This window comes from Pygocentrus nattereri, chromosome 25 (assembly GCF_015220715.1).
Source record: "Pygocentrus nattereri isolate fPygNat1 chromosome 25, fPygNat1.pri, whole genome shotgun sequence".
In the NCBI taxonomy this organism is placed as follows: domain Eukaryota; kingdom Metazoa; phylum Chordata; class Actinopteri; order Characiformes; family Serrasalmidae; genus Pygocentrus; species Pygocentrus nattereri.
Genome location: NC_051235.1, coordinates 29,223,329 through 29,244,114, shown reverse-complemented (window position 1 = coordinate 29,244,114; position 20,786 = coordinate 29,223,329). Strand labels below are relative to the sequence as shown.

The 20,786-nt window shown below is 40.8% G+C and overlaps 3 protein-coding genes across 6 annotated transcripts; all 3 read right to left on the bottom strand.

Annotated features, from left to right (window-relative positions):
- Positions 1 to 284: 284 nt before the first annotated feature.
- LOC108443518 lies at positions 285 to 4,303 on the bottom strand. Of its 3 annotated transcripts, none has more exons than XM_017724261.2 (5): positions 4,205 to 4,303; positions 3,808 to 3,913; positions 2,690 to 2,881; positions 2,470 to 2,606; positions 285 to 2,245 (listed from the first exon to the last, which is right to left on the bottom strand). In XM_017724261.2, the coding sequence occupies exons 1-5, from the start codon at positions 4,286 to 4,288 to the stop codon at positions 2,114 to 2,116; spliced, it is 651 nt and encodes a 216-aa protein (XP_017579750.1). In that variant the 5' UTR covers positions 4,289 to 4,303; the 3' UTR covers positions 285 to 2,113. The 3 variants fall into 3 exon arrangements, with proteins under 3 accessions (XP_017579750.1, XP_017579749.1, XP_037390175.1); XM_017724260.2 differs by having other exon boundaries at positions 285 to 2,248; positions 4,205 to 4,301; XM_037534278.1 differs by lacking the exon at positions 4,205 to 4,303 and having other exon boundaries at positions 285 to 2,248; positions 3,808 to 3,933.
- A 3,410-nt stretch (positions 4,304 to 7,713) lies between these two features.
- On the bottom strand, positions 7,714 to 13,060 carry LOC108443509. 2 transcript variants are annotated; one of them, XM_017724245.2, is made up of 5 exons: positions 12,993 to 13,060; positions 9,769 to 9,948; positions 9,451 to 9,683; positions 8,965 to 9,054; positions 7,714 to 8,424 (listed from the first exon to the last, which is right to left on the bottom strand). In XM_017724245.2, the coding sequence occupies exons 1-5, from the start codon at positions 13,000 to 13,002 to the stop codon at positions 8,152 to 8,154; spliced, it is 786 nt and encodes a 261-aa protein (XP_017579734.2). In that variant the 5' UTR covers positions 13,003 to 13,060; the 3' UTR covers positions 7,714 to 8,151. The 2 variants fall into 2 exon arrangements, with proteins under 2 accessions (XP_017579734.2, XP_037390632.1); XM_037534735.1 differs by lacking the exon at positions 12,993 to 13,060 and adding an exon at positions 11,234 to 11,403.
- A 3,817-nt stretch (positions 13,061 to 16,877) lies between these two features.
- Positions 16,878 to 20,570, bottom strand: LOC108443514. Its single transcript, XM_017724251.2, has 4 exons — positions 20,442 to 20,570; positions 18,548 to 18,736; positions 18,225 to 18,445; positions 16,878 to 17,574 (listed from the first exon to the last, which is right to left on the bottom strand). Exons 1-4 carry the CDS (start codon positions 20,449 to 20,451, stop codon positions 17,299 to 17,301), a joined length of 696 nt encoding a protein of 231 aa, XP_017579740.2. The 5' UTR covers positions 20,452 to 20,570; the 3' UTR covers positions 16,878 to 17,298.
- Positions 20,571 to 20,786: the final 216 nt, after the last annotated feature.

Sequence of the window (20,786 nt, the reverse complement as noted above, 5' to 3'; positions counted from 1 at the left end):
GTGTTAAAAGGAAAGGTGATGTAAAACAGTGGTAAACACGCCCCTGTCCCAACTTCTTTGGAACGTGTTGCAGGCTTCAAATTCAAAATGAGTGAATATTTGCAAAATAACAATAAAGTTTATCCTTTTGAACGTTAAATATCGTGTCTTTGTCGTGTATTCAGTTGAATTTAGGTTGGAAAGGATTTGCAAATCATCATCATGTTCTTGTTTTACACAACGTCCCAACTTCACAGTGTGGTGGAAAATCGTGACAGAAAAATGAATGAGGCTCTGAGTCTATAGCAAAGTGAGTAACAAGTTTATTAAAAAGCGAATGTGACAAAAAATAGATTCTCTCTCCCTTTCCTATATCTTTCCTAGCTGTTGTGCTTCTTATAGTCATCCCCAGTATAGCCCTTCTGTCATTCCCCCGCCCTTACGGTCCTTTCTTGGCAGTAAGCATTAGTCAGCATTAGTCAGCATTATTCTCAATTGTACACCATTCTCTTATATTTTTATCTTATACGACCTGTTCACTGCGAACAGCCAGCGAGAACATCCAGATCCGACCCGTAGCCTTGTGGCTAGGTGCCACGGCTCTCTCTCTGCCTCTTATCTTCATACTCTGTTTCTGTTCTCATAGCAAGGTCACTTCCACTTATCTCCTGAGACACAAAACCATCCCGCTACCTCTCGGCCACGGTCACATTTAGATTCATCCTTATGCCTTTTGAGCAATTATGCTTATTTCAACACAGTTAAATACATCCCCACTTCACTGGAATTGGGGTTGTATTACTTGTTTTTCTTTTCTCCCCAATCTGCTCTGAGCCACTGCAACGTAATGTCTCTCTAATGCACACCGTACGGTGTAAATTTGAATGACTAAGTCTAATTTTCATGTTTATTAACATCACCTTTAGATGTAACTTCTGTTCTCTGTTAACCAATGAAAAGTAGTATCCTACTTGGGGAATATATGATCTTTCTAACTATGGTCTGTCTTTGGAGATCTCTGGATAATCGCCAGAAGCTTCCCTCCTTTACTCCATCTTCTGTCAGATTTTCTTAGTTTTCTCCAGCTGCTGCCCAGGTTTGCTTTCAGTCAACAGGCATGCAAGGAGGATCTTGCTGGCTTGCTGGAGGAGAAAACGAAGTCAGAAAATGAGCCAGGGTGGGGAAGGGTAGTTAGGATAGTTGAAGCAAGAGACGAGGGAGTGCCGGGTGCACTGACTGAAGGAAGAACACGAGGGGTTATGAGGACAGGAGTCCAAAAAAAGAAAAAGATGATCTGGGGTTACTGCGATATCCATCACAGGAGTAGGTCTGCTGAATATCAGGTCCAGACCTTCGCCTGCCCTGTGAGGAAACTGCTTGAAGATGAGGTCAGATGATGGCAGTAGTAAGAGGCAGGAAGACTGCAGCTTGTCCGATTAATTGTCAAAGTCACCAAGGAGAAAGAGTGGGTTCCATTGATGGGGAAGAGACTCAGAAGTATGTCTAAGTCAACTTAAGTTGCCTCGAGGACAAAGAGGGTGTTGAGTGACAATGATATGAAGTTTAATGGGGACAAATGCAGTAACAGTCCATTACTCAAAAGAGGAAAGTGAAAGATGATAAAATTAAAGTGGAGTAAAATGCCAGTTTCTAGGCAAAAGCTTCTACCACTTCTGCCAGTCTATCTTGGAGAAAGGGAGAAGTTAGGCAGAGGATAGGGCTGTTGGAGTTGCTGACTTCTGAGGGGTGATCCAAATCTCCATCCAAGTCAGGAAGTGCAGCAAATGGAGGGATGCTGAGGATGAGGTGAAGCCTTCTGGACTGCACCTCAGCAAGTCCAGAGCCCACTGGAAAACAAACCTACAGCAACCTGCTGAACACCTCCAGCCTACACCATCACCCACACAACAATGTTCAATCACTTACATACATTAATGTCAATTATGTATAAAATATGGGGTTATATGAGTTCACCAGCAGGAGTCATTTTCTCTCTTTTAGACACTAGACTGGTTAAGAGGTGGGGGATCCTGGTGGTTCCTTGGTTCTTAGTGACAGTGAGGGAGAGTAGAATCACTACCAATGTTCACAATAACAATAATCAGAGGATTCCACTTTCCGTAGCCACGCCTCTCTAGGAAAACCACCAAAAGATGGAGCATCCAAGGAATAAACCAAGCGGCTTGTACTTCGGAGCGCTGAAGCAGTAAATCAGGATGCTGCTCAGCAAGACAGGTGTCCAGAAAAGCAGCTGCCAAGGCCACTGCTTCTGCAGAAGGACAAAGAGTTTAGCTTATTTAGACAGAAGGCATTTTTAAAAAGCTAACGTCACCATCTCTGAGTCAATGAGACAGTAATCACCACTTTTGGCTTCTACTTCTATATTTACAGACAATGAACCAAAAAAGACAATGAAATTCTTCATCACTATCATTTCTCTCTTATCAGGTAACATTTCATGATCATGTCAGGCCTTTGTAGTTGACTGACCATGGGAGGACGTCCATCCTCTAGTCCCAGATACTCTCTCATTGCTTTCAGCGTCTGGTTGTTGCGACAGCTCAGCAGCCTTTGGTCTGCAGTAAAGTGGACCATCACAAAAATGATAGGCTGGGTGGCTGAGATTGCTGGGAAGGAGAGAAATAAGCATAACAGAGAGAAATGAATAACCTGATAAAGTGGACGGTTAGTATATATTTGATATTTTTACCTCTAATCTTCTGACGAGTTGCTTCAATGTCAATTCCAGCTTGAGAGTCAAACAGGACAAAAGCAATGATGACATTACTGTCATTCACAGAGGTCACTGTACGGAAGTTGGGTGAAAGTGTGAGATGATCTAGAAAGTCCTGGTGGGAATTCAGCGTTTCCCCGCAGGTCACAACAAAGGCTCTGATACCGTCTGGAAACACACACACACACACACACACACACACAATATTTCTAAGCCGCTTCTCCATCAGGGTTGCGGGGGGTGTTGGAGCCTATCCCAGCGGTCATCGGGCGGAAAGCAGGATACACCCTGGACAGGTCGCCAGTCCATCGCAGGGCAGACAGACACACAATCACTCACACCCAGGGGCAATTTAGCACGTCCAATTGGCCTGACTGCATGTCTTTAGACTGTGGGGGGGAAACCAGAGAACCCGGAGGAAACCCATGCAGACACGGGGAGATCATGCCAACTCCACACAGAGAGGACCCCGGTCACCCAGCCGGGGAATCAAACTCAGGTCCTCCTCGCTGTGAGGCGATAGCGCTACCCACTGGGTACCCACTACCCAGCGCTTGCCCATCTGGAAACGATAGATATCAAATTTTATATTTATATGTCTTGCTGTCCAAAGAAAATGCTGCATCTTCTTTTTGTCGATTTTTATTTTTCAATGTAATTTCAACACACCTGCTGTCCTCTTTGCATTTACTTACATTACAGGGTAAGAGTTTTTGCCTTCTCCTGTAAAGTTGCCATTCCTGAGATGCAGGTTTTCCTTTGAACAGCGATTAAGCTGAAGTGCAAAAGTTACACTGCATTTTATTATGTTTTCAAACAAACATGCCCTAAAATTGGTCAAAAGAACCCATTTAAATGTGTTCTCTGTAGCAGTACAGTATATTACACGCCTCCAGAAATGCATAGTGTTAGGGTTAGTCATAGATAGAAGTTAAATACAAAGCAGCTGTATGATTGTGAGCTGTGTCTGTGCTGCAACCTGCTGAGTCACACAGAGCAAAACAGTCCTGCCTAAACATCAACAATAACAGCCAAACTCTGTGTTAAAAGAACAGAATTTCATTTTTTTTTTAAATATAATTTAACATTCGTACCTTGAGCCATTCTAAAGTGAAGTCCAAGTGTAACGGTAGGAGATACTGGAGATCTTGGGTTAAAAGGGATGGACACACAGAAAACAGCTTCCCTCTCTGCCTGTGTCTTTAAATGTTCCCACACACACACACACACACACACACACACACACCCCGTTTTAGGGTCATGTGTACTGAAACTGCCCACGGCTCTATAAAAATGAGAAAAGGGAAGGAAAACAGAAGTGGAAGCACATTTTCTAGCTCATTCCTCAACTGGCGCCTATAGACTTGTCCAAAACGCAGCACATCAGCGCCAGGGCTGTTATTACAGACGATGCTTGGATTAATTCATGAGAAGTACATACATCTTCCTAAAATATCAGATAATTTACAGAGCTTTATCCACCCCACTCACCTCCGTCATGGTGTAAAGCGCTGCTGTTGGTAAGGGAAGCACGAAGGGACAAAATGAACAGAAAACGCTTTGCCAGCTGAACATGTCAGCAGGGAATTGTAGTTCAAACTGGCACATTGAACTTACATGCAGGATTAATACATCACGAATCAGTATTTTTAGAAAAATGAAAACATTTAGCTCAAAGTAAAAGGAAATGCATAAAAATAATTTCTTATTAACAATAATTTTGGAAGAATTCTCACAACTAAGGGCTACAATTATTATTATTATCTTTATTATTATCATTATTATTAATTCTTTTCTTTTTGTTTTAGCTCTGTTACACAAGCCCAGTTAAGACGACTGCAGTGATTCCTGGCAGGACAGGAAATGAATGGAAAACTACAGGATGGGCTTTCACAGCCCTGCTGACGGGTGTTTTGGGAATGAAAACATCCATCCATCCATCCATCCATCCATTTTCTAAGCCGCTTCTCCGTCAGGGTCGCGGGGGCATGCTGGAGCCTATCCCAGCGGTCATCAGGCAGAAGGCAGGATACACCCTGGACAGGTCACCAGTCCATCGCAGGGCAGACAGACAGTCACTCACACCCAGGGGCAATTCAGCACGTCCAATTGGCCTGATTGCATGTCTTTGGACTGTGGGAGGAAACCGGAGAACCCGGAGGAAACCCACACAGACACGGGGAGAACATGCAAACTCCACACAGAGAGGACCCGGTCACCCGGCAGGGGAATCGAACCCAGGCCCTCCTCGCTGTGAGGCGACAGCGCTACCCACCGTGCCGCTGGAATAAAAACAAAACAAAACAAAAAGACTTACATTCACAGCACTGAGTCATGGCACAGCAGAGAGGCAGACCCAAGGGTCTTAAATGAAGTCATTGAGGCGATGAAGTGTGAACTCAGTACTTGTGCATGTTGGGGTTGAAGTGAAGTCTGCTAAATACTGTAAATGTAAGTGTCTCAGAACCAGACTCAAACCTCTGATGTACTGACTGGCGGTCTGAGTGGAAAAAGGCAAACAAAGGGGATGCAGAAAGCATCGTGCTCAAACAAAGGCTGAGATAGAAAAGTGAAATAAAAGACAATCAGAAAACAAAAACCACTTCCTCTGCGATGAATGAGAAGAAGGTCGACTTGGTTTCACCTGTTTGCTCTTTGGGGAGGAAACACTTTTGTTTGGCTTGGAGCCGTTTCTAGTTTAAGGCTTCTTAGTGGTTTTTAAGCAGTTTGGGGCAGTTTCTTTCTTTTGGCTTTCCAGCCCTCTTTTCTTTTCTTTTAAATACCCACCTGGACTATGTAGCACACTAGTCGTCCCTCTACAAAGGTGGGACAAAGCACTGCTGTTTGCCACTGCCTTAAGTAGAGCCCACATGTGTACCAGGTTTGGCCTAATCAGTTCAAGGGCTTCTGGGAATTGGAGTTTGCGGTGCTTGCAGCACCTCGCCGCCAGCCGGCAGCAGAGGGCGATGGCTGGGCCCTTTGACGACAGGCTGAACAGTATGGCCATTTTTCTCAATTGCATACAGACTGTTAACTGCACGCTATGAAAATTCACACTTACCTCTCACTCTCACTATCAAACTCTTTCACTCTCACTATCAAACTCTCTCACACACACTAATAAACTCTCACACACTATTAAACTCTCACACTCACTATCAAACTCTTTCACTGTCACTATCAAACTCTTTCACTCTCACTATCAAACTCTTTCACCCTCACTATCAAACTCTCTCACACACACTAATAAACTCTCACACACTATTAAACTCTCACACTCACTATCAAACTCTTTCACTGTCACTATCAAACTCTTTCACTCTCACTATCAAACTCTCTCACACACACTAATAAACTCTCTCACACTATTAAACTCTCACACTCACTATCAAACTCTTTCACTGTCACTATCAAACTCTTTCACTCTCACTATCAAACTCTTTCACCCTCACTATCAAACTCTCTCACACACACTAATAAACTCTCACACACTATTAAACTCTCACACTCACTATCAAACTCTTTCACTCTCACTATCAAACTCTTTCACCCTCACTATCAAACTCTCTCACACACACTAATAAACTCTCACACACTATTAAACTCTCACACTCACTATCAAACTCTTTCACTCTCACTATCAAACTCTTTCACTCTCACTATCAAACTCTCTCACACACACTAATAAACTCTCACACACTATTAAACTCTCACACTCACTATCAAACTCTTTCACTGTCACTATCAAACTCTTTCACTCTCACTATCAAACTCTTTCACTCTCACTATCAAACTCTTTCACTCTCACTATCAAACTCTCTCACACACACTAATAAACTCTCACACACTAATAAACTCTCAAACTCACTATCAAACTCTTTCACTCTCACCATCAAACTCTTTCACTCTCACTATCAAACTCTTTCACTCTCACCATCAAACTCTTTCACTCTCACTATCAAACTCTCACACACACTATCAAACTCTCTCACACACACTATTAAACTCTCTCACACTCACTATCAAACTCTTTCACTCTCACTATCAAACTCTTTCACTCTCACTATCAAACTCTCACACACACTAATAAACTCTCACTCACTATCAAACTCTCTCACACAAACTATTAAACTCTCTCACACAAACTATTAAACTCTCTCACACAAACTATTAAACTCTCTCACACAAACTATTAAACTCTCTCACACACACTATCAAACTCTCTCACACTCACTGTCAAACTCTCTCACACTCACTATCAAACTCTCTCACACTCACTGTCAAACACTCTCACACTCACTGTCAAACTCTTTCACTCACTATCAAATTCTTTCAACAGCACTTTGACTTGTGATTAGGCTGAAGTTTCAAGCCTAGTGGACCAATTGGGAATCTGCAGCAGAGAATGTTTAGTATTTCTTAGTTTTTAGTTTTCTAAAGTCTCCTGTTTCATTTTCCTTGGCTTTCATGGCTTATTTCAGTGTGTTTTGCTCCTGGTCTGATCATTGGAGAAATTCATATGATAGATCTGTTTGGTATTTTGATGTGAATGTGTAATTTTTAGGAGTTTTTTCATAGTTTTTTAGCCCGAGGTTCCGTTTGCCCTCAGTTTGCTGAATGTTTGGGAAAGTGTTGTGTGAGCATTTGAGAGCAGAGACACCGTTTGAAATGAATGTTAGCAATCAAGGCACAGTGTATACATAGGGGTGGACCTGTTATACTTAAAATACTAAAGAGGCTGGTTTGTGCAGCAGGACTACGGTCTAAAACATAGTAAATGTTTTAGAAACCATATTAAAATCAATCAGGATTCTCCAAAACAGGGGTACTAATAATTATATGATGGTTTTTGGGGAGAATAAAAAGTGAATGGGACTGTTTCTGTATTTAAAGCTACTACTACCTACAGAACGCTACCAGCCTACACCGTCACCCTTAAAACTACACAGCATCTGCCAGTCCTCCTTATCCATTCATACAAAACAACAACAACAAACAGGTTCATTTGCAATAAAGTTTATTTTCATATATTTCAATACAAATCCAGGCACCACTGATCCAGCACACAGTCTAATTTACCTTTCATCTTCACACAGTAACTGTCTTTATGTTAATCAGTGCAAAAGCATGTAAGGATGTCAGTAAATGGATATTGATTATTAATCATGCAGTCATGTTTTTCTTTACTACAAATTTTTATTTTTATTTTCAATTTTCAAGATTTTCAGTCTCAAGTTTATGTGAGGTCATCAACAAACAACATAATACAGTCAGTTTCTCCTTTTTTAACTGCTGAGGTTTTAAACGCTGCTACAGAGCAGATGCAGACAACTTAATTATGCAGTTTTTTAAAACACATTTATGTTTCAACGACACTTTCAGTCACAGAATTATGCCCCGTCATCAGCAAGCAAAGCAATACAATCAGCTTCTCTCTTTTAAACACTAGACCGGTTAAAAGTTGGGGGACCTTGGCTTTTTTGGTTCTTAGTGACAGTGAGAGAGAGTAGAATCACTACCATGTTCACAATAACAATAATCAAGGGATTCCACTTTCCATAGCCACGCCTCTCTAGGAGAATCACCAAGAGAAGGAGCATCCAAGGAATAAACCAGGCGGCGTGAATGTACTCCGGAGTGGTGAGGCTGCAAATCAGGATGATGCTCACCAAGACAGATGTCCAGGAAATTATTTTGCAAACCCGCTCCGGCTGCAGGAGAACACAGAATTTAGCTCATTCATACAGAAGGAACCTGCTTTCTGTTATACAGTCATAGACAAAAGTAAAAAAACATGTGAAAATAAGTTAACAGGACCTCTACTGGGGGGGTTTTTATACATTTAAATAGAATATGACTCCTATTTAACATATTTAACAGGTTAAATCCATCCAATAACAGCAATAATGCATTAAAATGTATTTTTAAAATATATGCACTGCAGACGATGTGACTTATTTTCACTTACAGCAAAATGTAATTTGACCAGTGGTTGATATAGTGTAGTGGGTAACACCTCTGCCTTCTACACTGTAGACTGGGGTTCAATCCCCCGCCTGGGTAAACACCCGACACTATACCATTAAGAGTCCTTGGGCAAGACTCCCAACACTACGTTCGCCTCCCTGTGTAAAATGCCCAAACTGTAAGTTGCTGTGGATAAGAGCGTCTGCCAAATGCCATAAGTGTAATGTAAGACCAGGGGTGCCCAAACCTTTGCATACCGCTCTATATATGGTGGAAATACTCACAAGGCATGTCTCCAATTGAAAGAGAGCAACCTCTATCCAAGCGGGAAACTGCTGACCAGCAGATGGCGGTCTTTCTCTAAAATGAGTATTCTGGTTGGGCAGATAACAGGAAACAAGCAGACATGAACTCTGTAAACTGGATTACCATATCATACCATACCATATGTCACCATAGCAACACAGACAACAGTCTCGCCTAACTAGTAGCTAACTAAATGGCAAAGAGAGAGATTTAAGACGAACATCGATAATTTGGAGACAAATAGTCTAGGCTACAAAATATATAAATATATACAAATCAGCTTCTCGTAAGTGCCCCTCTTGGGTTTGCAGCTGGCTGTTCATGCCAGTTAAACGGCCCCTTCCAATCAAAGTAAGTAGTTATTGGCCACGCTGAGCAACAAAACCCTCCAGACTTTCTGAAGATGGCCAGTCTGGCTTGCAAGACTAGTAGCAATACTAAGTACATATTAAGCCTTTCATTACCTCCCACTCGTGGCATTCAGGGTCATAAGGGAATGGTCTTTCTCTGTGCAGATGCTGTTTTACTGCTTTCAGTGCCTCGTCATTGCGCATGCACCTGAGCAGTCCTAGGTCTTCGTTGAACAGACAGTCCACAGTGAACACACGCCCCCTTTTAACACTCAGTCTGCTGTCTGGAGTAACAGCATATGGATCACAAGTGTGGTGGAGCACCACTAGAACAACAGGGCGGGTTTCTAGAACAGAGAAACAGAAGGAAAAATGAATTGATCTAATCAGAGCCTTTTAACTTTTACTAAGTTTTATAAAGCCCATATTTACGTGGAATTCCATGAAGAGCGGCTTCAATGTCAGTCCCAGCTCGAGACGCGATGGAGACAAAAGCAATGATGACATCACTGTCATCCACAGAGGTCACTTTAGAGAAACTGGATGAAACCATGAGATGATCCAGGAAGGTTTTGTGAGAATTTAAGGTCTTTCCAAACACCATGACGAACACTGAACATCATAAAAAAAACATAGTGAAATAAGGATCTTTCTGAAGTAATGTGATCAATTACAGTCTCTCTTATGCTTCTATAGTAATCTATACTACTTTCTACAATATACTGTACTTTACTGTGGCACTGCCTTATTACTCTATAATACTTGTGTTCTGTAGTAAAGCATAATAACTGCCTGGGTTTGTTATAAGATTCTTGCAGGAAACTGTACTTTAGAAGTTCTGTATGACGACTATAGGTTTCGTTTGTTTTTGTCTGCATGGATATATTATCCACAGCACTGCAGTATTAACTAGGGCCCGACCAATATATGACCCAATGTTAGCCAATATTAACTGTTTTTTTGTGTGTGTGTGTGTGTGTGTGTGTGTGTGTGTGTGTGTGTGTGTGTGTGTGTGTGTGTGTGTGTGTGTGTGTGTGTGTGTGGTTTTCATGGTATTGGGGTGTTGGTCAAAAACCTTGCCATACTGATGCACACTGAACTGATCAATCAAAAGCAACTGTGACACCCACAAAGTGTGGTCACTTTTGTGTTTGTGTGTTTCCTTTATATTATTATTATTATTATTATTATTATTATTAGTTACATTTTGTTAAATCTGCCTTAATAATCCTCTTCTCAATGCATGTCAATTCTAAGCTTGGTAATAGAATGCAGGTATCCCTGCTATACCCTGATGCTATCAGAAGGGGGCAGTATAGAGCTGGCTGTGCTGTGATTATCTACGGTAGTCTGTAAATTTCCTCTCAGACCAGAGCGGCATTCGTGAAAGCAAGCCACGTCTTCTGTCTCATCCTTTCAGCCCTGCTTTTCAGGGGCAGAATCTGTCCCACGAATCCCAAACGTGGGACTTGTAACACACAAAAAAATGTCACCTGAATCCAGTGGTGGACAGTAATTAAGTAAATGTAATTAGTTTCTGTACTTAAGTATTTCTTGTGTATCTGTACTGAAGTTTCTCCATTCTGGACTTTCTTATCCTTTCACTCCACTACATTTCAGAGTCTAATATCCGACTTTTTCCTCCGCTACATTTTGAGAAATCTGTCGTTCCTTTTGGTTTCTGTGTGTATAAAAACGTAACATGTCAAAACGAACATGTCACTTTATTTAGAGCTGGTTTTGACCTGTTAACATCTGCAAGCCTAAGATCACCATGCGCAATGCCAAGCGTCGGCTGGTGGGGTGTAATGTGCCACCACTGGGCTCAGTGGAAACGTGTTCTCTGGAGCGATGAATTGAATCTGGGTTTGGCAGATTCCAGGAGAACTCTACCTACTGGAATGCATATTGCCAACAGCAAAGTTTGGTGGAGGAGGGATGATGGGCTGGGGCTGTTTATCAGGGTTTGAGCTCTTAGTTCCAATGAGGGGTGATGTTGATGGTGCAGCACAAAGACACTTTACACAGTTATCTGCTTCCAGCTTTGTGTCTGCAGTTTGGGGAAGAGCCTTTCCTGTTACAGCATGACTGAGACCCTGTGCACAAAGCAGTTCCATAAAGACATGGTTTGAGTGGAGACTCTTACAGCTACAGGGTGGGGCAACTCCATATTAATGGCCATGATTTTAGTACGAGAAGCTTGTATAAGCGTGAAGGTCAGGTGTCCACATACTTTTGTCCATATAATATATCTCTCTTTTCATCTCTTCATCGTTCTTCTTTTACAGTCTGTTCCCTGGTTTGTATTTAGATGTTTTTGAGTATGATATTTTCTTTGGACATGAACAGAAAATTGCATGACATTTCATCAAAATCAAATATCGATCCGCTTCCTCCTTTTTTTTAATTAGTGACATTTTTAAAGCAAATGTTAAACTAACCCCCCCCCCCCCACTGCTGAAATTCAAACTACACTTGAATTTGAACCAAAAAAAAAAAGTTTTCAAATTTAGAAAGATTTAAATGAAAAAGAAGGACATGCCGATCTCCTTCAGTGCAGCTCGTGTTCAGACGACTCTCTTATAAGCACAAACGTCTGCACAGTCACTAAAGCAAAAGTGGCCCTGACCAAAATGAAGAAATACTGAACGTCATGTAGTTCATTCAAAGACTCTACTTTTCTACTGTTATGCTGAAAATATCATTCATGGTAATATAATAATAATAATAATAATAATAATAATAATAATAATAATAATAATAATAAACATATTGAATTAAATTAACTTATTAAATTAAAAATGTATTAAATTATAAAATAGACACTTTCACTAGTGGTCTCAGATTTTTGGACCTACAGTCCATATGGTTATAAAGTTATAATGTTTGAATATTCACAGTTATTTTACATATTTTGTTGATTTTCTCAGTGCAAATAAACAAACACACCCTACATCCTCTACAGAAAGCACAAACATTTTTGAGCCCAGTTTAACAAAGAAGGAAAAAATAAAACATGAAACGTAAAATGTGACATAACTTTTGCACGTTTTCTATCCCCCCAGTGTGTTAACTTCAGTAAATAATCAGTAATTATGTATAAAAATGTGCAGAGGTTTGTTTTCTGTAGGGGACGTTTTCACTTTTCTGCTTAGAAAATCAACAACGATATTTAATCAAAAATCAATGATGAATGCTTCATTTTATAAAGAGTGTTATTTTTAAAGCAAACTAAAAACCACACATTCCCAGGCCCCTGGGTTTCCTCCAGGGAGGAGAGGTCATGGTATTCATGGTATTGATTGTAGTAATGAATAGAAATAATGAGTAATAATAAATATTTTTTCTCAATTTTAGTGTTTTTCTCAGCAAATACACACTTACTGAGATGGAAAGCATCATATAGCAACTACCAGGAGAGAGAGAGTGTTCAAAAAGATAGTCTCTCTATCATTCAACTTTACTATTTGTTCAAAGACACTTTTGGGAAACACACCCTGACAAATATCTTCTTAAATTATATACAAATATGTCTGGGTTTGTCTGCGTGGACAAAAATACACACATAAAGCCTGAACTCTGTACACAGTCACATCTCTCACACAAAACCAGTCGTGCACAATGTTAAAATGCAGTAAAAATGCATGAATACTTACATTTAGTCATTTTAAATTGAGGTCTAAAATCACGTCGGTCGAACAGAGTGTGTCAGTCAGAAATAAACCCCTTGGAGGGAGAACATAAATAAAGCTGCAGTGCACTTTCACTTTTCAATTTCGCAAAGTCAAGCATTTCAGGGAAATCAGGGGTTCATCAGTCTGCAGTCACTGCAGCAGCCTCACTATCTTAATCTGGCATTGCTTGTATTCCAGCACACATTGCCCTAAATGATAAGGTTATGATGTCTAAAGCTCACTTTACTGCAATAATGCAGGATTATAAAATTAGTCTGTAATGTACACACCACCTATATTACTTTAATGTCCCTTGTTTGGTGAGTTAGAGGCTGCAAATTCAGAGAATACTGCCTATACAGTCATGTGAAAAATGCGGGCACCCCAGAAAAACCTTTCTTTTTGACACATTTAAACTTCTGGACATTCGATCTTCATTTTAAAATAAATGGAATTGAGTAAAATGTAATTGATGGAAATGCAGGACACCCCCACATTTATCACTACTTAAAATGCCTAAAACTGGAATCAGGTGCACCACCAGCTGCAAATGATTAGAACGTTGTTAGAGAAGAATTTAGAGGAGGGTGTCTTTTTTCAAACCTCATTTAGTTTCTAATAAAGTGGCGAGTGAGTGGAAGCACAAGGACGGTGTTTCTAATAAAGTGGCCAGTGAGTGGAAGCACAAGGTGGGTGTTTCTAATAAAGTGGCCAGTGAGTGGAAGCACAAGGTGGGTGTTACTGATAAAGTGGCCAGTGAGTGGAAGCACAAGGTAGATGTTTCTAATAAAGTGGCCAGTGAGTGGAAGCACAAGGTGGGTGTTTCTAATAAAGTGGCCAGTGAGTAGAAGCACAAGGTAGGTGTTTCTAATAAAGTGGTCAGTGAGTGGAAGCACAAGGTAGATGTTTCTAATAAAGTGGCCAGTGAGTGGAAGCACAAGGTAGGTGTTTCTAATAAAGTGGCCAGTGAGTGGAAGCACAAGGACGGTGTTTCTAATAAAGTGGCCAGTGAGTGGAAGCACAAGGTGGGTGTTTCTAATAAAGTGGCCAGTGAGTTGAAGCACAAGGTCGGTGTTTCTAATAAAGTGGCCAGTGAGTAGAAGCACAAGGTGGGTGTTTCTAATAAAGTGGCCACTGAGTGGAAGCACAAGGTGGGTGTTTCTAATAAAGTGGCCAGTGAGTAGAAGCACAAGGTAGGTGTTTCTAATAAAGTGGCCAGTGAGTAAAAGCACAAGGTGGGTGTTTCTAATAAAGTGGCCAGTGAGTAGAAGCACAAGGTAGGTGTTTCTAATAAAGTGGCCAGTGAGTGGAAGCACAAGGTAGGTGTTTCTAATAAAGTGGCCAGTGAGTAGAAGCACAAGGTGGGTGTTTCTAATAAAGTGGCCAGTGAGTGGAAGCACAAGGTAGGTGTTTCTAATAAAGTGGCCAGTGAGTAGAAGCACAAGGTAGGTGTTTCTAATAAAGTGGCCAGTGAGTAGAAGCACAAGGTAGGTGTTTCTAATAAAGTGGCCAGTGAGTAGAAGCACAAGGTGGGTGTTTCTAATAAAGTGGCCAGTGAGTGGAAGCACAAGGTAGGTGTTTCTAATAAAGTGGCCAGTGAGTAGAAGCACAAGGTGGGTGTTTCTAATAAAGTGGCCAGTGAGTGGAAGCACAAGGTAGGTGTTTCTAATAAAGTGGCCAGTGAGTAGAAGCACAAGGTAGGTGTTTCTAATAAAGTGGCCAGTGAGTAGAAGCACAAGGTGGGTGTTTCTAATAAAGTGGCCAGTGAGCAGTGATTTTATGTCTGTCACTGCCCAGTATTATTTGTAGTTTTGTTGAAGTGTGAATAAATGAACACATCCTCTACAGAGAACACACTTCTGTACATTGTAATACACAGTTACTGTATATTTGCATTATTTGTTTCCTCAATATGTTAAAAGTTGCCAAAAAATATTAGTGTTCATCTATTTTCCTTTAGAAAATCGACAGCACGTCATTTGACTGAGGCTGCTCAAACGTTTGCCTACCACAACTCATATAGCTTAGACAACATCACTTACTAAGCTAGAAGAGGTGCTTTCACAGACGTGGCTCAGGGCTCATTCTGCTTCACCTAGTTCAGGTGTTCTAGGACAGATGTGGTCTGCTAATCTTCATGATGCCTGATTAGACTAACAGTAGCCGGAGTTGAGGACGCTTTGGAAACCCTACAGCGACTGAGAAGTGAGACGAGTGTGGATCTAGACGAGTACCCAGACATTCAGAACCTCCCTACACAGCTGGGCCTGCATGTGTTACATTACGCTGACAGAAGAGGGTCAATAACACTCCATACATTACCACTGCTGTGATTTCTAAAATGAAAATAAGTGTAAATGAGAAACGTATGAATGATGTAATATAACCCTGAGCCTGGAACCAACCCCATGTAATTCATAATGAAAGGTTTAAACAGGAACAAACATCTGTTTGTAAATGCGCACATTTGTATTGCAACAGTCCCACGAGGTTCATCAGTTTCAGACACTAAGCTTTATACCGTATAAAGACACAAACCCAGAGCCGTGATGAAGCCTAAACCCCGCTGAGTTGAGTGGAGGCGACACCTTCAGGCGCTGATGGACGCTTTTCACACTGTTAATAAAAATGTCATTTTAGTTCATTTGAATTGATCTAAAAGAGACACAACCACAGAACTCAGGTTTAAACAGGGTATTATTTATTTTTCACAAATAATACTGTGTACAAGCGAGAGACCCACATTTCAGAAAGCAGATAGTTTACAGAAAACTACACAGAAGATGTTTTTGAGTATATGTGTATATGTGTTTTTTTGTAGTATCTCTTGGAGATGAAGACAAGCCACAGCATTCATTTCAAGCTACCAGTGAATATAAATGAATAAAATTACAGCTCAAAATCCAAAACCTTCCAGATACGCAGTTGCAGCCCCAAAGTAATGGCAGGAAAAATTCCCTACAGCTGAGACCACGTTGTTCCAGCTCGTCCCTTCAAACATCCTTATGTTCTGTCTTTAGAATGTCCAGAAAAAAGCCTATTGTGAAAAATATCCTAGAACAGTGTAAAAGGGGAGAGCATTCTAGAACAGTACAACTGGGGCAGAGTGTTCTAGAATAGTATTAATGGGGAGAGCATTCTAATGCAATTTAAAAGGGTAGACCATTCTAGAACAATGCAAATGGGGAAATCATTCTAGAACAGTGTGAAAGGGGGGAGCATTCTAGGTCAATGTTGATGGGGCATTCTAGAATGTCAATAGGGAGAACACTAAAAAGGGAGAACATAGAATAGGGAAGAATTTTAGAACAACCTGAATAGGAAAAGCATTATAGAGCAAAGCAAATTGGGAGGGCATTCTAGAACAGTGTGAATGGAGGGAATTCTAGAAGAGTGTGTATTGGGGATATTCTAGAACAGTGTGAAAGGGGGAAATTCTCGAACAGTGGGAATGGGGAAATTCTAGAACAGTGTGAATAGGGGAGAACATTCTACAAACTCCTAAGTATCAGAAAAAGATATAGACCACAAAACTAAGTCGCATGTAACGTGTGGGAGCACTGATGAGGTAGACGCATACGCTGAGAGAAGTGAGATTTATTAAAGGCAAATCCAATATCAGGGTCTAGACAGTCCAGGGTCAACGAGCCAACACAGAGAGATCAAGGGACAGACGTGACAAAAAGGAAAACAGGCTAAATTCAAAAACAGAGACTAGGAAAAATAACAGAGGCCAGCAGAACAAACACCAAACGATACCATACAACACCATACACTACAAAGACCAGCAATCCAACAGGGGAAAACGAAGGCTTAAATACAAGGAATAATGAGGGTTAACAAGACACAGGTAGTTACAATCAGGGGCAGGGTCTGGAAACAAGGGGGCAGGACCGGGAAAAAACAAGGAAACAAAACAAAAGCACATGGAGGACTGGGAGGGGCCAATCGTGACATTGTGGATTTGTTGCCATTTGTTGATTTGTTGGGTCAATGTGTTCTGGAACTTAAGAGCACCAGGAGAACCACTGAGAGGAATCAAGACGCCAAAGGAGAACCATTCCTCCATCTGTGCTGCACTGATTAGTGAGGTTAGGATACAAATCAGACAAGTTTCAAGGTAGATTAAAGGTAGAAAAGCAGGAGGAATACACACTGAGAAGAATCTCATAGAGAACCCACCATCCAATCAAAGCCTTCAACAAGAACATTTCCATTTTTTTAACTTCATGTGTTTTCAGATTGTATACTCTGAAGTATAATTACTTTCTTTATTGTACGTTTGTTTTCATACTATTTGAGACTTCTGCTCAGGAGAGGTGTGTCTGACGGATTCAGAAGCGTCTGAAGCCGTGAGGTATAGAATGATTGAAATGAAAAACACCAAGACAGAGACGAGAAGAAAAGGCCAGAGAATCAATTTGCCATAATCAGACTTCTTCACAAGAACCACAAAAAGGAGCACCACAGGAAGATACCAGATGGAAAGACAACCCACGTAAATCAGGGCGATGTTCATTAGTACAAGGATCCAGAACATCTGTTTCCAGTTTTCATGTGTCACCTGCAGGAGGAGAAACGGAGGTCAGCTCATTCACACAGAGTAAGACAGGATATTACCCAAGAGCATTCATGTACAGATTATTTGCTCTTAAAGGTTGAAAAGGGGTGGTATCTAGAACTTTGAGAAGGCCTTAGTCACCAAAGTACACACTGCTTCCAACCAAAAATCAACAATAAAATTGGAGCCAAAACACATGAAGAGTTTAAGTTAATTAAGTTTAAACTTAACTAATTTAACCCTCTACTGCATGCGTTATGATACAATTAAAAAACTTCACTTTCTTCCAATAAATGGTCCTTGATTATTAAATTATATATAATTAAATAATTATATAATGATTTTAATAATTGGTCCTGATAATTACATTTAAAAAACATAACAAAAATGTGTACATGGGTCTTTTTGGACTATGTTGCCTTGAGGCAACATGGTGAGACAATGGGAAGAAATGACGTGGCGCCATGTCCCCCGAAGTGGTGAGACCTGGCTTGTGATTGGCTAAATCCATTTCACTGTTACAATGTTGCTTCTAGGCATTTTTGTCTTTAAATATGTATAATGCTGTTGTAAAGTGAGGAAAATGAGTTTGTTGCCCTGAGGCAACATTGTAGAGGGGTAATACGTTTAATCATCAGATTTTTTATCATTACCTGTTCAAAACGAACTGGTGATGCTCCTTTAGATATCAGATGGTCAGTAACTGCTTTCAGTGCCTGGTCGTTTCGTTGACATTTCAGCAGGCCTCGGTCCTCATGATACAGGCAGTCCACAGTGAACACGTTCCCCTGGGTAACACAGTGTCTGCTCTCTGGAGCAACGAAATGTGGATCAAACGTGTGGTGGAGCACAACTAGAACAACAGGTCGGTTCACTAGGGCAGAGGAAGAGATGGGAAAGGTTTGTTACTCTCAGAGGTGCCTCCTTTAGATTCTATCTCTTATATAAAGGCTGTTAGCTTTGAGTACATAATCACCAGGAATGCTGGTAAGAGCAGCTTCGATGTCGGTACCAGCTCGGGACACAATGGAGACAAAAGCAATGATTGCATCACTCTTAGCTTCTGGGTGCACGTCCCGTAAATGTAGTTCTTTGCTGAGAAGATTCATAAAGGTCAAATGGGAATTCATGGTGTTCCCAAAGACCATGGTGTGGACTCCAAAATCTGAGAAAAAGACCAGAGAAAATGTTTATGGATAGCTCAAAACAAGTCAGCAGAACCCCATAGTCATGCTCAGGACATTAAAACCCCAAACTAAATAGAAAAACACTCTAATACTAAGTTTAGCTAAAAGTTTTTGTTTTGGTTTTTTTTTGCATTTTTGGGTGGTCCTGTGAAAAAATGGGTACCATCTCACTTATGAAACTGCCACTGGGGCAGTTCCCTTTTGTCACTGAGGTGGTACCCACAAGGGTTCATGTCAGTACCTTTTAGTCAGGGAACATAACTGAACCATAATCCACTGAAATGATCTGTTCTAAGCTGTACTGACTCCACACACCCCGCCTCGCCTCCAGGCTTTTATTCTACTGTTCTGTTTTAAAACAGTCGGTTATGAAAAGGTACAAATATGTACGACTCCACTTCCAAAAAAGTTGGGATGCTGTGCAAAATGTAAATAAAAAAATGCAATGATGTGCAAATCATTTAAACCCTGTATTTAGTAGTAAATAGCACAAGCACAATGTGTTTTGGCAACATGTGCTGCCATCTAGACGACGTCTTTTTCAGGGAAGGCCTTGATTATTTCAACAAGATGATGACAAATCACATTCTGCATGTATTACAGCAGCATTGCTCTGTATTGAAAGAGTCTGGGTGCTAAACTGACCTGTCTGCAGTCCAGACCTCTCACCACTGAAAACATTTGGCACATTATGACATAAAAAAATATGACAAATGAGCTCCCCAACTGCTGAGCCGCTGAAATTATATATCAAACCAGAACAAGAAAACATTTCACTTTCTGAACTACAGCAGCCTCTCCTCAGTTCCCAAACGTTTACAGAATGCCGTTAAAAGCAGAGGCGATGAAACACGGAGGTAAACAGGCCATCGTCCCAATTTTTTGGAACATGTTGCAGCCATCAAACTCAAAATGGGCATATATTTCAATTTTTTGATCTTTTAACATTTGATGTGTTGTCTTTGTAGTATTTGTCTTTAAAAATATGGTTTGCACATCATTGCATTCTATTTTTATTTACATTCTGCACAGCGTCCCAACTTTTCTGGAAATGGGGTTGTACTTTTCACCTGGAAAAACTTATTTAAGGTTCACAATTGGACCATAAAACCACTGCTGCACCTTTGAGGGGACATTTACATTGTTTCTACCTTGATAAGTGAAAAATGTGCCTATGCAGGCCTGTGCAGTGCCTGTGCAGGCCAACTTGGCAGATTTACATTTTCTAGATGTGCCATCACCCACAATATGCCATAACATCAGGCTATAGCCTGTTTCTGATAGCAGTGCAGTCATCACCTTCCACCAATACAAAACAATACCAATCAAACAGAATGACATATACACTGGAAACACATATACACAACCAACACTGCCACACACTTCACTATAAAGCATGCATCTGTTCACCAGGCACAAATTCGAGTTCAAATTAGCTGCAGAAATTATACATGTATGTAATACATACTGCATTATATACCACTCAGGATTGTGAACTGTGTGGGCATTGTAGATGGTTCAGTGTAGCCACTGACTGCTAAGACATTATCTACAGTAGCAGCGTAGCTGCATAACACACTCATGCTCACTGCTCACTCTTAGATCCACCCAATGCTGACAGCAAATGCACAACACCAGCCGTTCACAGTGTTTAAAGCTTTTAGCTCAGTAAAAAATACCAACCTCTAAACATTTTGGCTCGATGTGTGAACCCAAGCAGGTCGAGCAGAGAGTTTCAGCTTGAAGCAAAACCTTCGAAGAGAACGAAGGTAAAGTCACTGGGCACCGTTTCACTTTCACTCTCACTCTCTAAACCTTCCCAGAGGCATTTCAAGGAAATGAAAAGTGAATGGTCTGCAGTTAAAGCTGCCGTCTGCTTTTCTTACACACTTAGTAGTGTTGCAGCTTAGTAGTGTTGCAGCTTAGTAGTGTTGGTGTGGCAGTTCTGAAACTGCTGATTTAGTCTCACAACAACGCTTTAGTTTAGAAGCTTAATATCATTGCAATAACTTGTTTAATGTAATTGCT

Coding starts and splice junctions, on each gene's coding strand:
- LOC108443518 (XM_017724260.2), bottom strand. CDS start 4,288: ATGTTCAGCTGGCAAAGCGTTTTCTGTTCATTTTGTCCCTTCGTGCTT. Junction 2,882..3,807: donor TCACTTTAGAATGGCTCAAG/GTACGAATGTTA, acceptor GTGTGTTTCCAG/ACGGTATCAGAGCCTTTGTT. Junction 2,249..2,469: donor AGGATGGACGTCCTCCCATG/GTCAGTCAACTA, acceptor GTCCTTCTGCAG/AAGCAGTGGCCTTGGCAGCT.
- LOC108443509 (XM_017724245.2), bottom strand. Junction 9,055..9,450: donor CTGAATGCCACGAGTGGGAG/GTAATGAAAGGC, acceptor CTGCCCAACCAG/AATACTCATTTTAGAGAAAG. Junction 8,425..8,964: donor TTCAATTGGAGACATGCCTT/GTGAGTATTTCC, acceptor GTTCTCCTGCAG/CCGGAGCGGGTTTGCAAAAT.
- LOC108443514 (XM_017724251.2), bottom strand. Junction 18,446..18,547: donor TGCTCTTACCAGCATTCCTG/GTGATTATGTAC, acceptor CCTCTGCCCTAG/TGAACCGACCTGTTGTTCTA. Junction 17,575..18,224: donor CACCAGTTCGTTTTGAACAG/GTAATGATAAAA, acceptor CTCCTCCTGCAG/GTGACACATGAAAACTGGAA.